A 23,847-nucleotide genomic window follows, 5' to 3' on the forward strand; every position below is an offset into this window, starting at 1 on the left:
CTCAGCCTGGAGATCTCCTGGAATTACAGCTGATCTCCAGAACACAGAGATCATTTGCCTGGAGAAAATGACAGAAAGCATTCTATGGCATTATATCCTGCTGAGGTCCCTCCCTTCCCCAAACTCTGCTCAGGCTCCATCCCCAAATTTCCAGGAATTTCCCAAACTGTCATTGACATCCCTAAATGAGGGAGATGCTGCAACATAGCTTCTCAAAGGAAGAAGGAAAAACAGGCAAGGCCAGAGCCAGCCCAGTTGAGAGAGAGTGGCCCAGCACAGGTGAAATCCATTGGCTGAGGGAGAAGCAAGGGCCGTCCACAAAGTGGGCATGGGTTAAGAGAGAGGGGGATAAAAGGAAGGCCAGAAGGCTAGGCTAAGGGGGAAAAGAGTGTCTGTTGGGAGATGAAGGAACCAGGTTGTGGTAATCCCCTTTTCTCCCAATTATGAGGCCTCAGGGAGGCCCCTGTGGGAATCAACAGAAGATCCTCCCCCCAGACCATTAGGATAGGGGGCAATCCATCTCCTCGGTAAATCAAGGAAGCGAGAAGTAGGATCTTCACACACAGTCTCTGAGTTTTTTCTACCACATTCCTTATTTTTCCTATTTCTGTGTGCCTTTCTTCATATTTCTATTCTTCTTCACTGAGTTCAGCAAGAATACACACAAGGCTTTCCCTTCCCTCCACAGTCACACAGTGAAGGGGTATCAAATACAGGAGGGCTTTGTAGTGCAGTTGACTGGCTGCAAACAAGCTGTAAAACTGGTCTCAACTCTGTCCTGTGCCCCTGAATCTAATGGAAGGATGAACAATACTTATCTAATGATAATGGCCATCTCTCATACTAACCCACACTTTTGATGGGCTTTTTGAAGTCCTAAGCCCCAACCCCCATTGTAGTATGGATCATCCCAATACTACCTGACTTAAGCGAGAAGCCCCTTTCACAAAATACAAGCCTCTGTTGCAGCTGCTAAATAGGGAACAACATTTTATGGCTTTGGCCATCCAGTATGTAGCTAGTAGAGGCTTTGAGTTATATTGCCATATTTCTTACAGAAGTCTTTCATATTAGCTCTTACAATGGACTACAAGCCTGAAATCCTTCCATATAAGCTGGAGAGGCACAGTAGACCTAAAATATCTCAGCAAAATTGTTTTTCAGGAATATTACTCATGTAATACCCTGACCTGGATAGCTCAGGTAAGACAAATCTTGTTAGATCTCAGAAGCTAAGCAGGGTCAGCCTTGGTTAGTAATTGGATGGGAGACCTCCAGCCAAGATGAGGGTTGCAGAGGCAGCAATGGCAAACCATCTCTGTTTCTTGCCATGAAAATTCCACCAGGGATCGCCATAAGTCAGGTATGACTTGAGGGCACTCTTGACCACCACACATGTAATAAAGTTAGTGTATTATTTTTCCAAATTCCTAGACATGTAAATATGCTCCTTGATGAGGCCTATCTACTTTCTTAGACTGTTTGCTACTTCATTGTCCCTTCAGGAAGAGGTTGCTTGGTTAATGACATCGATTTTGCAGTAGGAAGTATTACAAAAATATTATTCTAGTTCGGGTTCGGGTTATATCCTGATAATGACTGCAGGTTATTTACTGCATATTGCTATCAAGCCGTGAAATGAGTTTAGTGGGCTAACACAACACACACTGCTGCTATCTGAAAGCTACCATCGCAGATGGACACTCATTATGGCTGATCTCAGTTGCCAACAGAGGGATCTGAAGCAGCCTTGGGACAGAACAGACTATTCTATCCCTAAATGTTGCTCCTTTAGGTCAAGGCTCAAGCACATTGAACGGGTTATCTAGAAAAATTCACACTGTCACAAAGCATTCCAAATATATTAGGCTGGGATCCCAATTTTGTTATCATGTTGCATGACAACATCACAAAGCTGCTACAAATTCTCAGAAAAGCTGGAAAACATCAAAGTCTGATGAAAATTCTGCTTATATAAATAAAATGAAGCATGTATTGTGGGTGTATAGACATTACAGGATGATAATTTGGAGTGACTTTGTGATTACACTGCAACCTCTACATCTGTATATAATATAATAAACTCCTAAATCAGATGTCCTACCTTGCTTTGTTTTGTTTTTGCAAATGACTGAAAAATGGCTAAATTTGTCTAATCAGTTCCTTAAACAAGTAAATTTCCTTTTGTTAACAAGCAGCTTAATGTGAAGTGTCACATTATTCACTGTGGAAAATATTTGCAGTTCCCTAGTGGCATTATACTGCTTGTCTCAAATACTAGGAGTTGTATCTTGTCTAGCGCTTGCCTTTGCTTCTGCTCCAGGACAGACTTTAAAATATCATACCCAAGAAGCCATTGAGTTCACAGGAAGACAAAAACAGGAAGTGACCGAAATACTATTACTCTGGAGCAGCAGGTGTGTGATATGGTTTGGCAGGCAGTTAAACCTGTCCAGCCATCCACTTCACTTTTTTCCTCCTCACCTCTCTTTCTGGGGTCATTTTCATTATGTTTTTTTTTCCAAATTTAGTATTTGTTACATGCCCCAAACATTTGGTAAATAGAAATATGCTACAGAGTTAAAGGTTGTATTTTTGCTAATACCATTAAAGGATGAAGGAGTTTGACATGGCATACGCAACAGGAGGTTTCTTGAAGAGGTCACAGCAGGTACTAAAAGCTGAGAAATATTACATGAGATTTGGGGTTGTCTGTCCACATGGGCTCCTCAGGCCAACTACAGGACAGGACATATAAATCAAAGCAAGGCACAGAGAAGCCTGAGCACATGACCAGCTTGAGACATCCAAGAGAAACTGCTAGAGGTTTTTAATTTATAGGAGATTCCTCTTATTTTGAGGAGTGGCTACCTAGCTAGACATGGCTACATTAGCATTGCTACCTCTTAACAGCGGATCAAGCAACAGTGTCATGATGACCACAGTAGAGCAAAAACAAGCCTTAGCAGACAGAGTTGCTACCATTAATAGATCGGGTTGTCCCACTTACCTGAGTCCAGAACATGTGCTCAGACTGACTGCAGACTCAGCATAACCTTGCACATGACCATGGTAGTAGCAGTGATCCTAATTAAACAGAGAACAGTGGGGAAATTCAGTAACTTTTCTTTTTGCCTATTGGTTAATTGTTGTTACATAATGTTCTTTGTGTTAAAGCCTTCTCTGAATTTAAGTGCTGAATGCTTCCCCCTCCCCCTAATGTCTTTCTATCTGTATGAAACAAGGAGAATCTTCTCAGTTCTTACTGCTGGATTAAAATTATTTATGGTGCCCCTCATTTAATACATTTCAAACAAAAATTTAAAACAGTTCTTAATAAAAAAACCCTACTTTCCTGACTATGGCTATTTCTACAGAAAGTTTTGCTCCGTCCTGGCTACCTTAGACCAGCAGTGTTTTAGAGATGCATTCACATGATGTTCTCTACTCATCTTCCTGCTGTGTTTCTGCCTGTTTTGGTGAAACCCTTCCCAAATCTTTTTAGTATAATCTTTTTGAAAAGATCAAAGCTAAAGTTCCTTTGGGTGTGTAGACTGCACCTTTCGCCCTATAACTCTACAAGGTAAAAGGCTAGAATTTTGTTTAAAAAAATGAAAGCTGGAAACTAATAGAGGACAACAACTGATATAAAAAACTGCAGTGTGAGTGCTCTGTTGCCATTGCAAATGCTTTTGCATTATCAGCAGAGGCACACAGAGAACTGTCTCCAAGTAGAAGAAGTGTATGTTTATTGGAAAACTACAACGCGGTGCGATGTGCAAAATTAAACAGCAGAGCCAGTTACATTGTCATTTACCTTTAGGCTTTCAATATAGATATAAATTGTCTTTAGTAATATGAAGCAGAGCTATAATATGTAACTAAAGATACTGTACAAGGTAATTCTTTGTTTTTATGGCTTAAGAAATATATGAACCATGTGACAAGGGGTGGAGAAAGAGAGCATTTTATTAAATTATGCTGACTTCAGAGAAGCATGTTATTAAGAACAGGAATAAAAGGGAGTTCTATTTTCAGCAGTGACAGACTTGTTTCATTTTGTGGCTTGGTTATTATATTTCTTTAATAAATCCAGCTGCTGCAAAAGACAACAACAACAGAAGATACATACTCAGTAAAGATGCACATTTGTCTGGAAGTAAGGTTAATGCTATTGTTGACTAACTTAATAGCATATTCCCAATTATGGACCTGCCTAGGAAATGATGATATCATGTCCAACATTTATGTATGTATGTATGTATGTATGTATGTATGTATGTATGTATGTATGTATGTATGTATGTATGTATTGTTTAGTTTTTGTATGCATGGAATCTCAGCATTAATCAATTAAACATTTCTGTTGAGATGCTTCAGTATACAGGAAACATGAAGATTGCAGGGGAATAGTATTCTTTCTTTCTTTCTTTCTTTCTTTCTTTCTTTCTTTCTTTCTTTCTTTCTTTCTTTCTTTCTTTCTTTCTTTCTTTCTTTCTTTCTTTCTTTCTTTCTTTCTTTCTTTCTTTCTTTCTTAGTTCCTCTGAATGCCATGTAGAAATCCCCATTGTAAAAGGTTGCTATCTTATTACAGCAAATGAAAGTTATCACTCATATTTCAACCTAGCAGTTATCCCACTCTGCCTCTTATTGCTTTGGTTCATTCATGTCTAAGCTGCATTAATTAACCTTTTCAGCATTGGGGCATGGTTTTCAATTACATAGCCTCAGACAGCAGACTTCTAAGACCACCTTGATTTTGTTAGAGAAAGCAATAATGATGAAAAGAACAGGGTTGAGTTTTAATAGTTCTGGAGCATGATTTCTTGGCAAATTTGATTACACAGTAAAGAAAATATTAGTTTTTCACAAGAGTATCTCTCCTTTTCTTTTCCTTTCTGGGAGGAGAACTGACTGCGAACAAAAGGAAAGCTCTATAATTTTGCAGCTCACATGGCTTGATAAAACGAATGTTACAGAAATCGTATTTTTCAGAGTTGTATCATCTTTTCAGTCTTCACCAGTACAAGTAGGAAACAAAATATAATACTCTTCACAATTCCAGCAGAGAAAGTCATGAACAATAAATAATGCTATCTTGTGTGTATATATTAATGCATGCACAAATTAGTGCACTCACAGACACACACAATTATAATTAGAAGCAGAAGATTTTGAAAAATAACTGGATCAAGTACAAACAATTCAGTTTTCCTCCCTAGCTCATCTCCCCCACAGAGGAGATGACAGGAAATACAGAGATCTCTTGGAGTCAAGGGAGGAGACAGGACAGACTAAGGGGAAGCAGCATGGTGCCAAATTTCCTAGTAGAACTGTACACTCCAGCTCTTACTGGTTTGCTCAGATCAGGAGAGACTTGATGTCAGCTGGAAAACTCCCCCCCAAAATTTACAGATTCAGCAAAATGTTATCACTTTCAGCTAAGATTAGTCCCTGGTATTCTGAGTTTAAACACCAGCATGGTGGTTGATGATTATAATGGGTGAAAAATCACCCTTGAAAAGCATTTTCATTGCTCAGGTTATGTCAATGCCATCTTTTTGGTTTTTTAGACTGAAGATTTTTTTAAAAAAACACTTAGCAATTGTGGCATTGTGGCTGTGGTATAAATGACATTAAAGAACTATGCCACTATTTTTTTCTGCTGCCTGACACCTTAGGGAGGTTCACATCCAGTTATAGTAAGAGCACTAGCTTAATTTTTAAAAATGAAATAAAGACTTTTTGCTTGCTATTAATGCACCCCCAATGTTTGTTCAGAAAGCAGCTATATTTGCATTGGACTTTTTCAAAACTAAACAAATGTTCATGTGTGAACCGGTTATGGATGGCTTTTTGGATGAATATTTCCTATGGCTGTAGGTTCTGATATTGTACCATTTGGCTGATTTACATTTGTGGGGAATTTATTGTTTTTCTTCTTGCTGCTGTTATGACCAAAGGCTAAACCAACGCAATTTATCTGAGTATTATTACACTGAATATTTTATTTCTGCTGCTATCTTGATGCCAATTTTTTTAAAAAGCTGCCAAGTTGCTCTTGCAGAAGGAAACAAACCCACACTAATGATGATGACATGAGGATAATGCCATCCAGTTATGATGAGGCATGGAGTGAGTCAGTCAAGCAACAACTGATATCTCAACAAGTTCAGCCCACAGCTCTCAGATTCATATACAACTCTTGTATCTATGGGGTTTTAGATCATGATCACAGATTACAAATTTCTCCTTGTAGGACACTCCAACCCAGTGACTCCTTTTGCATCTTGGGTGCGATAAATGAGTGGCTCTAAAACATTAAAAGACCAATCCTAAAATAGGTCTGCTCAGAATCCTGTTATGCTGGCGGTGAAACTTGCTCAGTGTCTCAGCTGCAACCTGTGGCTCTTTGACATGACCTTTCACTCTTTTGGGCACCATTATTGTCATCATGACCCTCACTGAGCCAGGTTTAGGCTCATCAGAGGAGGACTCAATTCCAGGAAAAGACAGGGTCCCTATATGAGGCAGATAAGGAGGCCCAGGAACCCCCAGCACAACAGGGTTTCCTTCAGACCTAGAGCTTATGGTTCCTGAGGTCATGCCCCAAGAGCCTACTAGCAAGATCTTTCCACTGGAAGTCCTGGAGCCCCCAGCTTCCAAGGCCATGTGCCAAGAGCCTACAGTTGAGACCTTGCCATTGGGAGACCCAGCTGATCTTCCAGAAGCAGTGATAGCTATCCTGTGGGTGGGGCAGGCCAGGTCCAGGTCCAGAATCACCAGCCTTCCAGGCTCTGCCGCTACCCAGCAAGAGCAGCAGAGACAGCAGGCCCGTATAGAAGCAACCCAGAGGGGAGAGAGTGCATCAGTGCTTGGGACAGACCATGGTTCCAAGTGGACATAACCTTTTTCAGGATTCTGGCCCCATTTAAGCCTTGACAAGAAGAGTCCTAGGTGCTTATCTTCAGAGCATACTGAAGAATGGGAAGGCAGGAAGAATGAACTGGTGTAAGTGGCACCATCAGCTTGAATCCAGATGGGTAGCCATGTTAGTCTGTCTGCAGCAGTAGAAAAGAGCAAGGGTCCAGTAGCACCAATAAGACTAACAAAATTTGTGGTAGGGTACGAGCTTCTGTGCATCACAGCTCACTTCTTCAGGTATTAGCTTGAATGATTCAAACAGCTTGAATGAATGTTTTACAACATATCATGTTATCCTCTTAGAGAGTTCTGATTCCACTTCAGGCAGATTGAGATTAATGTGGAAACAGCAATCTTGCAAGCTCTGAATGACCCCTGACTGAACAACTTTTGACTATCGTTTTTGTGTTTCTGCAGTCTCACAAAGCAAAAAAAATGCCTCAAACCAGTAGCAGCTTTCTTTCATCATTTGAATCAAACTATGAGTATTTCACAAAACACAGTGATGATTTGTATGTACATGGAAGAGAGCATGCTATATACTAGGCTTGGAGCTCATCATGAGAACTCTCAAGAGACCCCTGCTTCTTTCAGATCTTCTTCCTTATATTCCCTTTACCAACACCGCCCCCATTCTAGGCTTCACTTTCTCTACTGCTCACCCAACCTACACTCTTTCTTTCCTGTTCTTACTGTCTCTCCTTTTTTCCTTGGGAAAATATTTGTGGACACCCCCACCCCGCCCGGGAGGTTTCCCATTATTTTTTCAATGCTCTACCCAACCCAGCTCTCCCCCTAAACCACAACACTGAATTCTGGACTTTGTTTTGGATTGCTCTGGCAGACCAAAATGCAAATAGCATTTTCCTTTGTATTATCTGTGCATGCACAGGCACTAGTATTGCAGTGCAATCCTAAACAGAGTTACTCCAATCTAAGCCCAATGAGACTTCAATGAGCTTAGACTGCAGTAACTCTCCTTAGGATTGCACTGTTAGTGTTTGAATTAAATAATTGCCACACTTTTCTTATTTTTTGTAAGCCTTGGTTTTATCCCAGGCTTGCAGAAAACTGTTTTACAGCCCTACGTAGCTCTTTTATACAGATTTTTAAAATTCTCATTGGGGCAGCGGAGATTTTTGATAGTGTGGGAGTGGGTGGGTTCCAGCAAAGCACACAATGTCGTTTACTATAGCACAGGCATAAATTGCTTTTTATACCATTTACCTTCAGTTCTACCATCAGTTTAAATGAGTTCATAGCAAAGGCTTCAATATGAGAAGAGTATCATGTAAGTCGATTTACTACGATCGACAAATCTCATTGTGGAAAACAACATGAAACGCAAAGCCTTCACTGGTACACCAAACAAAAAGATTTTTTTTAAAAAAAAGGCATCTCCAGTCAAGCTGTAACTAATCAAAAGATAAAAGATAAATGTAATAATTAAGGTCAGCCACTGTGCTGTTTTAATTAAGAAGTTTCCTTACAGACAGAAGACAAATGTTTCTTTCTTCAAAGCATCTCTGTATTAATAAATGGTTTAAAATTCTTTGGGACGATATTTGTGGAAACTTTCACACCATCAGGTGATACAAAAATCCTTTTTTCACCCCCCCCCCCCATTTTTCTTAGGTCTTATTCAATGAAAACAAAGGAGAAATGAAAAGAACATCTGGCTTCGGCATGGCAGAAGGCCACAAAGACCTTCGAGTCTCCCTTTGAGAGCTTCTGCACTGTAAAAACTGGCTCTCATGCCTTATCTTTGCAACAAAAGCTGCTTATAGCCTGTTAAAAAGCTCTAATGGGCACATTTTCCAAAAATCTTAAGCGCTCAAGCCATCTCATCATGCACCACTTAGAACATTTCCTTCCACAGATGTAATTCTGGAACAAAAGGGCCAGCAAACTACCTAAACAGTGATCTAAAGTCCAATATTACCTCATCCAGGGTGTGTACATAGTTCCCTTATAGACCTTTTAATGATGAAGTTTCACATATTTCACCTCCTCCAAGCAAGAAGTCACAAATCTTACCGTGTAATTACGCATAAGAAGAGCACTGGTACCATCTTCCAAATAGTGTGTTTCTGTGAAGTTACCAGCAAAAAGGCCACTGGGGGGAAAAATTGAAAACCTATGTTTAATTCCAAGGCCATATCTTAATGGGAAAAAAGTATTCATACAAAAATAAATTATTCTTCTAAAATATACACTTCAATTCAAATATGAATTTGTCAAGATACTTAACAGTATAATAAAAAGGTACCATGCCAGTTCTTCTCTGGTTTGGGTTGTGTTTTCTGGATGGTGTTTCTTCCATCCTCAATGGCATCTTGACTGCTTCAACAGCAATGTCCCTGGTATCAGGAAAACTGCTTAGCAGTAGCCAGATCCATGGAAACTTGGGACATGTATTCCTGAGCATTCAGATGATCTGAAAGTAGGCTTGCCAACTCTAGGTTGGAAAATTCCTGGAGAACACCCATTGAGGCCAGGTAGGCGGTGGCCTCGGGCACGAGGGCACTGGAGAGGCACCGGAGGGGGTGTCAGGGGAAGAGGCGCGCGCAGCGGAGCTGGCGTGACTGGGCTGCAGCTGCTGCTGCAGCCAGCCAGCCCCATGCCGCCACCACTGCCACATGCCCCAGCTGGGCGCAGAAGCCGTGAGCTGCTGCTGGGGCAGCGTGCGGAGCATGGAGCAGCCTCTGTACGCAGCCCCAGCAGCGGCTCGCGGCTTCTGCGCCCGGCTGGGGCATGTGGCGGCGGCGGCGGCACAGAGCTGGCTGGCTGCAGCAGCAGTAGCAGCTGCAGCCAGCCACACCTGCTCCGGTGCGCGATCCTCCACCCACACACACCCCAGCCGGGTGCAGAAGCCGTCAGGCTGCTGCTGGGGCGGTGTGCGGAGCACGGAACAGCTTCCGCGCGCCGCCCCAGCCATCCTGCGCTGCGTGATGACATCATCGCACGATGACATCATCATGCAGTCCGTGGCGTGCGCGCGCGCTCTGTGCGCATGTGCACGAGTGGCCACAGGTGCCAGAAACTCTGGCGCCGGCCCTGATTGGTGGGGGGGTGGAGCTTGAGGAGGGCAGGATTTGGGCAGGAGGGGAGGGCCTTCAGTGGGTTATAAAGCCGTACAGTCCACCCTCAAAAGCAGCCATTTTCTCCAGGAGAACTGATATCTGTTGTCTGAAGTTCAGCTGTAATTCTAGGAGATCTCAGGTGCTGCCTGGAGGTTGGCAACCTTATCTGGAAAACTGCACTACTCAACACCAGGCATAGGGTTGCTAGGTCCCATGGGGTCCAAACCAAGGGATGGGGGAGTCAGGGCAGCATGCACAGGGAAAACTTACTGTGCGTGTGCACAAGCGCAGGCACAAGCACAATTGTTGTTGCGCCGGGAATGACATCATTCCCGGTGTGACAATGAAGATTCTGGAGTTTGCTCCAGAGCTCCCAGGCCTGTTCCCCACACTTTTCCCCTACTCCCAGCCAGGTAAGAGGAAGCAGGGGGCAGAGGCTGGGAGTGGGGGATCCCCCGCCCCCACTGTGGGACTAGGAACCCTAACCTGACACGAGGCAATGAATGAAAACTCACACAACACTTTCCCAGAAAACCTCTCCAACCACTACCATTGATCTGCTGACATTAGATAAGTTTGAGATAGGGACAGAGGCAGTGTACGCTGGGTTTAGAAGATAAAAGGGAGTTGGGGAAATCTCAGGGGTAGAAAAGTGTTTGAACCAATATAATCAGGAGTGTGATGGCATTCAAATTTCATAATTTAGTTCAGAATGCACCATTCTATTCTGATTTGGGGGGAGGATATCAACTCAGTTTGCCAAGCCAAGTTCCAAATGTAATTATTTCCAAATAGAAAAGTTTCCAAGAGGTTTTGTACAATATTAAAGTTTGCATAACATTAGAGTAGGGATCAGTACAATAATATGAACTGTAATTATCCCTAGTTGGGGAATGTTGGTGCCCACATCAGAAACTAACTAATGTGCTAATCTGATGTAGACTAGTTTGGACAAAATAGGTATGAAAAGTATGTGATTGCTGGAATTGTTGTAACTAATCTACAGTTAACACAGAATTATTCTGAAAATGTAATTATGCAATTGTAAATCATAGAAAATAAATCTTTGGAATTTCTGCATTGGCATTGCCCCAGTTATGATTAGCTTTATTTCTAGAACCTCATCTATGAAAATCCTGGTGATTTACATTATTGGTACTTTCTACACATTCGCTTTACAGGGTTTCAGAATCTATTCTGCTTTCCACATTCTGCAGAGTTCTGCATGTGCAAGGGAGTCATGGGAAGCAGAAACAGTTTTTGTCCATCTCCCCCGTTTCCCCCCCAGTGCACATTCCATAATTTTTTTGAAGCTATTTCCCAGTTGCTGGTGGGGTGTGTTATGTCCATGCAGAATCAAAAACTCCTGTTCTACTTCTCGTGCTCCCCTCTTCCTTTTCCCCAGGAGATGATTGGTCTGTCCGCTGGTAACCACTCCCACTCTCCTCAGCTCTCTAAACTCGTTTCTGCCATTTTTATCAGTAAAGTGAGGTAAGGGTCAAAAGGCTGCTTCTCCATTCGCTTCCTTCCTCCCAGGTATGCACACACACTCTTATATTTTTTTCAAAGCCAGTAACAAGTCCTAACATTGCTGCTCATTCCTCCTGGCCTTCCTCCTCTTCAGTGGGCACGGGACAGCCCAATCAGCAAATACGGGGGGGGGGAGGGGATGAGTTCCAACATTGCAACATTACCATGTGTGCAAAAAAATTTTTTAAATGACGTCAGCTCCAGCCCTCACAAAATGCGTCTCAAAACAGACACATCTCAACTCATCAGCAGACTCCAAATTGCCTCAAGGTCATGCAGTGCAGAATGATGGGGCCCCAAGCCGTTTCAGAACTGATCAGCATGAATGCTCAGTGTTGCCAGTTTAAAGTGTGGTCTGTGGAATGGACCATTGACTGGACATAGAACTAATGTTTCAAGAGGAAAAACTGGTTTTCTCAAGCCTTGAGAAATCTTTTTACAGGCTTCCTGCTGCTTTAACCATTAGAAATAACCTAAGGATATTGTTTGATTAAACATTTCAGTTAAAACTAATACCTAAACTTGATATGTTTTCTATAGTTTTGTTCTAGAAGCAAATATAGCTGAAGGTAGACATTTGTCTTATGCTGTATTTAGATGATGGATTCGTAAAGAAATCATTGTGGCCTTTTATCCAATGCCTTTTAGCCTTTCTGCTTCATGACATAGAGTAATTTAAGGGGAAGGAAGTCCATCAGATGGGAGGGAAAGTACTTTAAAATGATGACATTCTAAAAATATGGCAAAAGTAGTTTGAAGATGTGTTCTCTGCATTTCAAGCATTTGTTTTCAGAGCAGAGAATGTACATTCAAATCTATTTTACTACACACAAGCTTTAGATTTGGATTTAGTTAATATGGACGTTGCTTGTCATGGAACCTGGCAAACTCATTGGTGCTAACTGGAGCAAGGTGTTTTAAGCTAGGCTAACCCCGTTGCGTCGCAGACAGCGATAGGGCAGGTTGCTGAAGATAGGTAGGGTTAATTGGCAAACACCCTGAGGCACCTTGGTGATGGGGTGTGCGTCTGGAACAGGATATCAGATACAACTGGGTGGGCTGTGAAGGAGCACCCCAAATGCTAAGCGGTGTCTCTCAAATCTGATAGGTACCATGCAACCCATCAGGGGAGGTAGATAAAGCCAGGCACCTCTTGGCACAGGAGGGCTGTGAAAACTATGATAAACAGGGCAGGTGAAACCACCAACTGTGTTTGGAGCCAAGGTGGACTTGCCTGGTGGGTACTGAAGGACGGTGTCTAGTGCAACCCACCCCCAAATAGTCAACTTATATTATAAGTGTTTGAAGTTAAATGTTTAAATAAAGAAACACAACTAAATTATTCTCAATTAAGAGAATGGGAGCATTAATGCAATCGATGTGATCACAAACCAGTAATTCTTGGGGAGAGTATCAGAATATTCATATTTGTGGAAAGTGACGATGTCAAACACCATCTCTACTGGACATGCAAAAGTAAAGGATGAATGTGTGGCCTCTGAATTTAAATGCAACAGCAATAAAGAACAACTGGTGGATTATAAAGTTCACTGATTAATGCCCTTTGGCTGACTGTTTCACCAAAACCACATTTATTTATTCTTTGAAAAGGCAGCATATGATGTTCTTATGTACTCCTTGCCAAGTCAATTAAACCTTGTAGTACCTTGCTATCTTTCCTTCCTTAAAATTCCTTTCCTTGGAAAAAAATCCATAGCAGCCTATGCGGAATCCTGCCCCAACTTCTTACCTCTCCACACTTTTGTAGTGTAAATGCTGTAAACATCACAATCCCCTTTCCTCCCATTCTAATCAATGGCCTTAAAAGCAGTTCATTTGTATCTCTGAGTTAGAACAACAACCTGCATCTTCAGTCTAAAAATTTATTGCAAAGCAAACATAGCATATATTGTTAAAATTATACTTTCATTTTGGACTTCAGGTACCCCTCATTCTGCTCTATGTACATGCCTGATAAATCATGAGTAAGAGAAACTTAAGGAGAAAAAACTGGTCTAGATCAACATATTCCCATAGAACATCATATATCTGTGAAATGTTCATGTTTTCTTGTAGGGACTCAGAAACCACCTTAATAATAGGATTTTGAAAACAAAGAAATACCTAAAAATTCAATATACTTGTAATATACACTTGTAATGTAGGCAGAAAAAGAAAATCTTTGGGGGGAAATTTCTGAACAACAGAACACAGGAGAGAGCTAGGATGAATGTTCAAGGATCATTGTGAAAGAAAGCTACACAAAAAGTAACCAATTTGTTATCAGAAAATCAGAAAGTCAGCACAGTTCTCTGCAGATAACCACCAAATGAGTTCATGAGGAAATTGCTGTTCATAAGCATCCCTCCCTCTCAATACAAGGTGCTCTTTTTCTAGCTCATCCAGACTAAATTTTCCACTAACAGAAGGCCCTTCTATCAGTGGAACAGAACTTTCCTGCCTTCCCCTTCAGCCACAGCCAAGTGATCTTCAAATGTTGTTGCAGGTACAGGAGACCCTTAGGAAACACATGAAGGGCAACCTGGGGGTCTGCAGCAGGAAGGGGGGATTTGCAAAAATTACACTCCTTTCTATTATTGGAAAATGTCATCTGGATACATTCTTAGAAAAAATTAACATCAAATTTCCTGATTCTTCCTAATTATAAGAGTGACTTTTAAAAAAAATAAAATAAAGCTACACCAAATCCTTCCACCGATATGAAGCATCAAGTAGATCTTAGTTTTAAGTGTTTGAGAACTGGCTTATTAGGGCCCTGCTGGAAGACTCATTAAAGGCCTACAAATATATATTTAAAGGAAGCTGCTTGTAGAAATTCTGAAGACTACCGGGAATACTACTTTTGTGTGCTGGCTTCCTTAAAGTGAAAGTGTGGATCTCAATTTCTCACATAAAAAGCATTTCTAACCAGGTCAAAAGGAAAAAAAATGTTACTTATATTGGCTGTGCATGTAGGGGCCAAACATTACAACTGCTTGACACAAACATGAGTTAAATGCAACAGCTCTGAGATCATCAATATCAGTTATTGTTACCATTAGGCCCAAAACAAAGTATGAAAACTGTGCTATTCCTTTCTTATAATTATATTTTGATTATACTCCTTCACAGCTAGTTATTACAACCAATTTAAATTTAGCTGTAGTGATGACAATTTTGTTTCTTTTTTTGGTCTATTTTTTGTCTATTTCAGACAAAACAAAGGGGATACTTTGATTCTGTTGGGCTTGCCAGTCTCCCCCCGTTCCCCCTTTCCCACTCTTTCCTTTTCCCTGAAAGTTCCTATAGCCTCTCCACTCTTCCTGCTTCCTTTTCTCCTTCCTTCTCACCAGCCAACCCACCTTATCTGCACTCTTGTCTTTAACTTTCCCTCCTTTTCTATTCCTGGCAACCTCGCCCCAGGAAAAGCCAAGCTGTGTTATGGCTGTGATGTGTCCAGTTTATTATAACTCATTTCTCTTTCTTTGTAACATATTCTTTGTTCCGTAAAATGCTTGTCACATATCACACCAGAGATTGCAAATCTTATGTTCTGTCATAAAGGAGAGAAGAAGAGTTCTAATCAAACAGACACTGTGGTTAGATAAAAACAGGAACTTATAGTTTTGATCTGAGCTCAGAAGATAAAGTAACCATGTGATTTATTACTGCCTTACATCAGAGTTCTTTTGTCTGTAAAGATATTTAATGTATGTTTAAAATTATATGTGATCAAGAATTCGTGATCCAGCTAAATAGCTGGATTCACATTGATCTGGCATAATCTCGCTATACTGGATCACATTGGAGTATCCTGGATCAGAACTTGGAATCTGGACTCTGATGCTCTGTATTATTTGGCTGCACAAACAGTTGCAGCAGAGGCAGAGGATTAGCAGTGAACAACAGAGCAGTGCAAAGTGGAGGCAAGCTCTGCAGTGCGAAGCTGGCGGGCAGGAGGAGCGTGGTGCAAGGCTGGTAGGAGATCATCCTGCTCCTCCACCCCTGCCCAAGCTCCAAAAGAGACCTTCAAGCCTCCCCTTCTTGCATCAGTTTTCAAGGATTCTCTGTTTTGACATTGGGGGTTCTGATTGACATTTGGATTCTCTGGTTTTACATTGGTTCCCTAGCTTCACTTTGATTCTGTTGGGCTTTGTTGGTTCATCTTGCATTGGGAGTGGGACTTGGTTTTGGCCAGTGGTTGTCTTTGCTTACAGTTGCCTGGAAAGCTTGGAAATGTTTCCCTCATAGCAAACAATGGAGAGTGGCTGGGGCAGCTTATTCAGGGGCTCATGGAATTGGACCCAGGGATCCAATCTTCCTGAAACTTGGGGGTTATTTAGTGGACAGGAAGGAGTATGTTCCCTGAAAATTTGGTGGTGTTTGCTTGAAAAATGACTTCCCTAGGCCCTCAGATAATTTCCCTCATTATTCCCTATAATGGCCAACTAAATTCAGAATTCTCTACCCAGATTAGAGAATGACCTAAATTTCAGGGATACTGAACTTTCTTGGTATCCATGAAACCTGGATCCAGATCACCCCTTTTTTTGGTGCACACCCCTATTGAATATGTGTACAGCATGTACAACTTGTCAGCTTCCTAGGCTGATAGAGTTGTGGGTCCACAGCTGTGAAATGTTGTATATGTATGTATTGCTGTGTATCTCTTGGTGTATCTCTGTCTCTTTATGAATTTTTGTTTATTCTGAGCTTTCTCTTGTTCTCAAATAAAAGGTCTTTCACAGATCACTGTTTTCAGGTTCATGTGTTAAAACTGCCACTACAATTCTTGGGGCTGGTTGGATGGTGTGACAGACTGTACTTTTTAAAAGCTTAGAAGTGCTGTACAAACAACTGAAGGACTGTGAAGGGTTAATTCTTCATTGAAATAGAGAGCCTTGAGTGACAGTCTGCTCCAAGGAATCTGATTGCGTATCATGAGCTGAACAGAGAAAGACTTCTGAACTGGATGCTGGGGAGAAGAGAGTTTGATTTCAGCCCTAGCTTAGAGGAGTCGAGTACTGACAGTTTCAAGATTCAGCCCTGATCAAGAGCAGTTTAACACAGACTACAGAACTGGGGGAAAGTTGGCAAGGAAGTTTGGGAAACAGGCGAAGACTTCTATTCGGGCCAAAGAAAGGGGGTAAATATTCTAGTGAAAGGAGAATTTCCCTACCCAGTCAAACAGGGAGTTAGCTCTGAAGAGTGAAGAGATCCTTGGGCTGGTGTGGTTAGCAACTGCCTTTGGAGACTTTAAAGGTCAGTTAAAAACTCAAGACGAGTATTGGTGATTCAAGAGAAGGGGCTTGGGTACTGAAAAGAGGGTACCAGTCTTCTGGAAACCAAAAAGAGTAAGAAAGAAAGTGTACTAGAATGGGAAAACACTACAATAAAAGCCTCTCAACAAAAAGATTTAAGTAACTGTGGTGAGCTTAAGCATCATTAGTTTGAAACTTTAGACCTTAAGTCTGTGCATGTACTAATTTTATCTGAGAGCTCTTTATATTTAGTTACCTCAGAAATTTTTAACCCTGATTCCACTTGACCTTCCTCATCTATGTTAAATATTTTTTTTTATTTTTGAATTTAAAAATGCCTCTAGTGCCATTTAAGTTGTCTAAGTCACAAAGGAGAAGGGGACATTATAGATGGCTGGCAATGACTGCCGTGCCCAGTTGCATGGCAGTCTCCAATACTGGGTTGCTCCTAGTTGTATGGTGGCTACCAGCTCTGGGCCAGCTCAGCCACAGTTGCGTAATGTCTGCTGCTAGTGTCAGGCTGAGCCCAGTGGTGACCACTGCTGGACATGCTATCTTTTCCCCACCCACCAGCCAGTCTACCTTTATCTACCCCCATGGCCTCAACTTCCCCTCCTTTCTTACCTCTGACAATCTCTCCTCGGGATAAGTCTGTCTGGGCTGCATGATGGCCAGTGCTGGGCCAAGCTAAGTTGTGCAGTGGCTGCCAGTGCAGGGCCAGGCCAAGTTGTTCAGGTAACGAGTTTCCAGTGGTCATCACTAGGCCTATCCCCAATGAGTTCTTCTCTGTCAGGGGACATAACAGTGGAAGGTGGATGGGGCCTTCTTCAGGGCTGTTCTGACTGCCTAGTCCATTCCTGCTCCCCAGGTGGTTTTGTTTTACAGAAGCCAAGGCTTAACAATATTGCCTAGCAACCCCCAAGAGCCACTGAGAATTCCTTGGACATTCTTTGTTTTAAAGCTCTAGGCCTTGTTTCTGTTATTTGGGGGAGTTTTAATCCCTCAGGTTTTTTTAAAGCTTTTAGATTTTTCTGCAACTCTAGGACTCTTCAGATTTGTAAAGAAATGGCCCAATCTGTCCATATTGCTGTTTTGCAGCTGTATCAAAGATATATTGATGTTTTACAAAATAAAGAACATTACCTTCCAAGCTAAAGACTTTGGAGGACTCAACTGCTTTAGATGCTTTAGGCTGATCCTGCCTTGGGCAGGGGTTTGGACTAGATGGTCTGTATGGCCCCTTCCAACTCTATGATTCTATGATTCTATGAACATAGCAGACTTTCTTTACCCCTTTGTTTTTAAAGCAGATCCTCTGGCTGTATCAAAATCTGCTTTTGAAAGTCCCTCAAAAGTGACTGGCCATGTGCTATGACAGTCTGATCTTTGAGACTTGGAGGCTCAAATCCTTCTTGGGCAGGCAAAACTAGTTACATGGTTCTTGGACTCCCAGATTTGAGAATATGGGATTATTCATACAGTCCTACGTTTGTGCAAAAATAATTGCTTCCATATGGTCGTGTAGAACATTTGGATCAACATCCCACATGGGCCAGTCAGGTAGTACTGAAACTAGTGCCATGGCTCCCTGCAGGCTAATAGCATGGAATGGTACTCATCACACAGGCCAGCTCATAGAAGAATCTCACTGAAATGTTCCCACAGTCACATGCAGGCCTGTTCATGCAAAAGCAATTTCAATTTGAGATTGTCCCACTACGTCCCCAAAGAGATAACAGTGAAGAACAGGATACAGATTAGAAAAACATTTTGGATTGCCTCGGCACCCACCATCAAAGGTTTCAGCTTGAAAGACACCTGGTAATGGATTGTCCTAGAGATGAAGCATCCAGCAGATCCATCAGTCAACCAGATGTCAGTGACTGCATCTCACTTTACACATCAATGTTTTCAAACAATTACTTTTGTAAGAACAAAATGAACATTGTCATGTTTCATGTTCATCTAAATTTTAGAGAGCAAATGGATTTTTAAAAAGATGAAGATACAAAGACAAAATGAAGATGCAGTGACAACAACATTCTTTGGTACTGTACATGCAGAAGGAATTAATTTATTTTTAACCTGAACAGGAATAAAGCTTCTAGTTCAAGAACCCTATTCTCCCAAATGCCATGAATTTTCCTCTTTAGTCTTGTTCTACAGTTTGTTGGTATTGCTGTGACAGCTAAATGAAAAGGCTGGGTCCTGGATAACACATGCCTCTAGGGTTGCCAATATTTTCAGCTGAACTAGCTGCTGTCTTCTTAGTTGAAAATGCCTAATACTTTAAAAGCTGCCTAGTGGAAGAAACACTTAGTGTTGATATCAGTAGATTACATGTGGGCACTTCTAAGAAAGGTTATCAATAACATGTGGAACAAGCATTCATGACTGGCAAGGTGTGTGCAGCGGTTACATCATAGTACCCAAGAAATGCCACATTTGACACATGTATCTATTAGATAATTTCCTGCCTTTAGAAAGAGACGCAGTTTTCCAAATTGATTTACATTTCTTCTCCCTCCCCAGTAAAGGAGATAAATACTGGAAAACATGCCACTTAAATTGGTTATCTGCTTAACATAATTGAATCAATGTAACTGAGAAAGGACATTAACACATCACACTTCAAGATCTGCAGTATGATTTTGTACTTATTCATATCTCTGTATATTCTCCCTTGCCAGTTGGCTTGGAGTCCTTTCTTGAATCTCGGAACTGAGAATAGCATGCATGGTTCTTCTTTCCTTGTTTCAGCCCCAAAATAATCATAACAATAAGGTTAGATTGAGAGTGAGTGAGTGAGTGAGTGAGTGAGTGAGTGAGTGAGTGAGTGAGTGAGTGAGTGAGTGAGTGAGTGAGTGAGTGAGTGAGTGACCCTAAGGTGAGCTGCATGGCTGAGTGGGAGATTTGAAACCAGATCTCACTGTAATCATAACACCACTCCAGCTCTTTCAGAAACTGAGGCACAGCTTTCACAATAGTGACTGATTTAGGAACAGACTCCCTGATGAAACCTTCCAGAGGCCAACCTTGCAACCATTCACAGGGGTATACAAGGACTTTCTCTTTTTCATGCTTTCATAATCAGTTTGCTGCTCTATGTCTGCAATTGTGGACAATGGGAAAACCCTGCTTGTATGCAATAGACATTTCACAAGATAACGGTTAATATCTTTATGAGTTTTTAGCCCACTGAGGAAATGGCTTGAGCAATTTTGTTACATGTCCATTTACATTTATGACATTTACCCTGCTCTTGCATGAAGAAACTACTTTAAAGGACATAGCATAGAATGGTGTTAGATTTCAAGATATGGGTAACCCAATGCTGGACCTCAGTTTCCCATGAATCTTGGACTGCATCCACATGACAAAAGGTTCTGTGCTTTGCAGAGGCTGCTACTATTGCTGCAAATACAGAGGCAAGTGCATTGGCAACTAAGTACCCGCATGAGAGTTTTCTATGCATTTTTCTTATTCAATTGTCCTTTTATCTGCAGTAAATGGTATAGGGCTAGCTGTACCAATTACCAACATTTTTAAAAAGCTGCCAAAAAGCTCTCCAGCAGCACAGCAAGAAAACAGCAGTTGAAAGAGATCAAAGGAAAGAAAATACCACCAGTGGTGGGTTGAACCTTTGTAGATATGCACCTCACCACCCAGACACTGTAATAACTTCCTTGGCCTCTGCACTTCCCAAAAAGACCATAGCAAAGTAGGTTTGGGAAAGAGCACACCGAGGATAGGACCACTGATGTTAGGTGGCTGCTCCAAGAAAACAGCACTCCACTTTGGATGCCAACACAGAGAAAAACCTCAGCATAGAAGCAGTCTCAGTTTCACTGGCTTCTAGTACTCACCATGGTGGAAACAGATCCAAAGAAGTAGATGTTATAATTGCACCCTCAAAAGCAGGGCTCAATCTGACTTCTATCAAGTTGTGGTACCTATGCCATGTCCACAGCTGTCCCTATTCTACATTTATTTATGTCATTTATAGCCCGCCTTTCTCACTGAAACTCAAGGCGGATTACACACTGTGAGATCAGTACAGTCAATTTCAAGGACATTTCCATATACAATGTCATAGGGTAAATAAACACAATTTTACAAAGACATAGCATTAGTAAGAATCCAATACAGAGTTGAAGAAATGCTGAAACCGAACACAAGCAATTTTAGGGCTGACATTAGACCACATGAAGCACAAGTAGGAGCACATATTTAAGATAACAGGTAGTATGTAAGGCAACATAGTGGTAAAGTCTATGGTTCTTAACTCATTAGCAAAACATCTGAGAGCCCCTCCCTAAAATACAACAGCCTTTTTGAATACTTTGGTTTTGCATTGTTTGCAGTAAGCTAGGAGAGTGGGGGCTCTCCTGACCTCCTTAGGCAGGCCGTTCCACAGGGGAGGGGCCACCACAGAAAAAGCCTGTGTACAGGCTGCTGTTGATTTCGCCCATGTGCAGTAGGATTCAGATGAGCGAACTGTCGTGGAGGAACATAGGGCGGGTGGTGGTCTCATACATATGCTGAGCCAAGGCCGTGAAGAGCTTTGTATGTGATAACCAATACCTTGAACTGAGCATGGTAGCTGATAGGTAGCCAATGGAGTGACTGCAGAATGGGGGCGATGTTCATGCTCCTGCTCGTTCCTGACAGCAGTCACACTGCAGCGTTTTGCACCAATTGGAGTATCCTAGTTAATATGGATGGGAGACCTATGTATAGTGCACTACAATAGTCAAGTCTTGATGGTACTATTGCATGGGTCCAGGCGGCCAGGTTGGCCATGTCAAGGTTAAGAAGCCATCTTCCAGGCTAGAGTGAGATTGTAAAAGGCATTTTTTGCAGCTGTCTTTACTTGTTTTTCTAGTAGTAGCACTGGATCCAATATAACCCCTAGGCTCTTAACCACATCTGCAAGGCTCAAACAGACTCCATTGAAAGTGGGGAGTACAATGGCCTTCAAGATCTCTGCCTTCCCAACAAGCATCCGTCTTGTATGGGTTCAATTTCAATTTGTTCGTTTTTAGACATTTCACTACAGCTGTCAGGCAGTGATCCAAGATTTCTACTACATCCTTAGGGGACCTGGATAGTGAGATACAGAATTGGGTGTCATCTGCATATTGGTGACATCCAACTCCATAGCTGCAAATAAGTTCTCCTAAAGGCTTTACATAGCAGTTGAATAACATGGGAAATAAGACTGCGCCCTGCAGAACCCCACAAGATAACTCCCATTCTGGAGACAACTGATCTCTGACAGAAACCCTTTGAGTCTGTCCTATGAGAGACAATTTAAACCAGTCAAAGGATGCCCACTTCTGTCTCCAGATGCCTCAATAGGATGGCATGGTCTGTTGTGTCAAAGGCTGCAGACAGATCCAGGAGGAGCAATAAGGAGGCATGGCCTTTGTCTATATTTAGCTGGAGATCATCTACAAATTCTACTAGTGCTGTCTCTTTCCCAGACTGCAAAGGGTCTAGCGCCACTGTTTTCCAGGAAGATCTGGAGTTGGTCAGCTAGTGCTCTCTCAATTATTTTGCCAAGAAAGGGCAGATTAGAAACTGGGCGATAATTGGCCACTTCATTTTTGTCTAGGGATTTTTTTTTAATTAGTGAATGGATAACCACATGTTTGGGCGGCCGGGGGAAGATGCCTAACTTCCTTCACCATGCCAAAATATCTTCAGACTTCCAGATACTATATGAATGTCATGAATTCAACTCTGTAAGTAAGTAAAGATATAAAGTATCATAACAGTTCAATTTTGAAAATATTTGTTCAGAATCTCTATGTAATTACTCCAGTCCGAATTTATGCTGTCCTTGTAGATAAGCAGCTGTTACCAGGAAATCTTTGTCTAATATTCCATACTTGAAAAAGACCAGCTGGTTTTAAACGAAGGTTTTCTCCTGTTTCCTCAAACAAGGAAATGAGACATCTCTTATATGCCTAAAAATGGCATTTATTCTGAACAATATGTTTATGGATTCAGTGCCAAGTGTGTGTGGACAATGAACCAAGGAGTTCTGGGAGCCTATTCCTACAGAAGACATTTGCCAATACTCAATACTCAGTCTCAATACCTTGGTGTTTTACATTTTCCTCAGAATCACATGCTACCTCATTCATAGCCAACTGTACCTACTAGCACCTGGATATCATGAAACCCATTCCACTGGAGGGGAAGAACTTTCTTCAAGTTCTTTGCTAGTGTTTCCTTTTATCTAAGCTGCAAAAAAGATTATGCAAAATTCTTGTTGTACATCATTCTTGCTCATTATAGCTTGGAGAGTCAACCAAGAAAAAAAAATTGAAATTGCAGCCTGTTGATACCATCATAATCCATTAATGCCATAGCATCTTCATTTAGGTCATCTTGACCTTTATATTGGAAATGGCTGTTCTTTATTCAGTTGCTAGCTGTTCTGATTATTATATGGATTGAGAGGAATAAACAAGTCTATTAATTGTGCTGCTGTTTGCATAGCTGGCTTGCTAAGAATATCTGTTAATATTCAAGCTATGGCATTTTCCAGCCCTTGTTTCTCATTTTGATATAAAGAATGAGGTAAGCATGTTAATGAGTTTCCCATGCACCTGCATCAAACATTACCCAATTCATACAATTACTGCATATTCTTTAAACACATCATATTCTTTCCCCCTGTTTATTATCTAAAGTGATTCAAAATGCTTTTGGACATTTTCCTACTGAATGTTGCCACTTTCTAATATCCTATCTGTAACACCTCAGTGGGTTTCCACAGAGGAAATATAATGTTATAATCAACATTTTTGAAAAAAAAACCCTCTGAGAGTGAAATATACTCACTTAATAGAACTATGACCTCAGGGAGAAAAACAAAACTTCATAAAAGAGGCAACAAAGCAATTGCACCTTTTATATTGGAAAACAGAATATAGTGTGGCAATCAGTATGCAGATTCCCCTATGCCTTTCACAACCAAAAAGAAAATTTGAGAACACACATACTATATTTTAGTACATGAGTTATTACTATTCTGA

General features: G+C 41.4%; 1 protein-coding gene across 1 annotated transcript in view; it reads right to left on the bottom strand.

The window, feature by feature from the left end:
* ADAM12 (ADAM metallopeptidase domain 12) overlaps positions 1-23,847 on the bottom strand; it is a 391,488-nt gene that overhangs the window by 145,658 nt on the left and 221,983 nt on the right. The window contains exons 4-5 of the mRNA XM_054982517.1: positions 8,962-9,040; positions 3,011-3,087 (exon numbers count right to left, since the gene is read on the bottom strand). Coding sequence (XP_054838492.1) covers positions 3,011-3,087; positions 8,962-9,040 — 156 coding nt within the window. The remainder of the gene's footprint in view (positions 1-3,010; positions 3,088-8,961; positions 9,041-23,847) is intronic.

This window comes from Eublepharis macularius, chromosome 6 (assembly GCF_028583425.1).
Source record: "Eublepharis macularius isolate TG4126 chromosome 6, MPM_Emac_v1.0, whole genome shotgun sequence".
In the NCBI taxonomy this organism is placed as follows: Eukaryota; Metazoa; Chordata; class Lepidosauria; order Squamata; family Eublepharidae; genus Eublepharis; species Eublepharis macularius.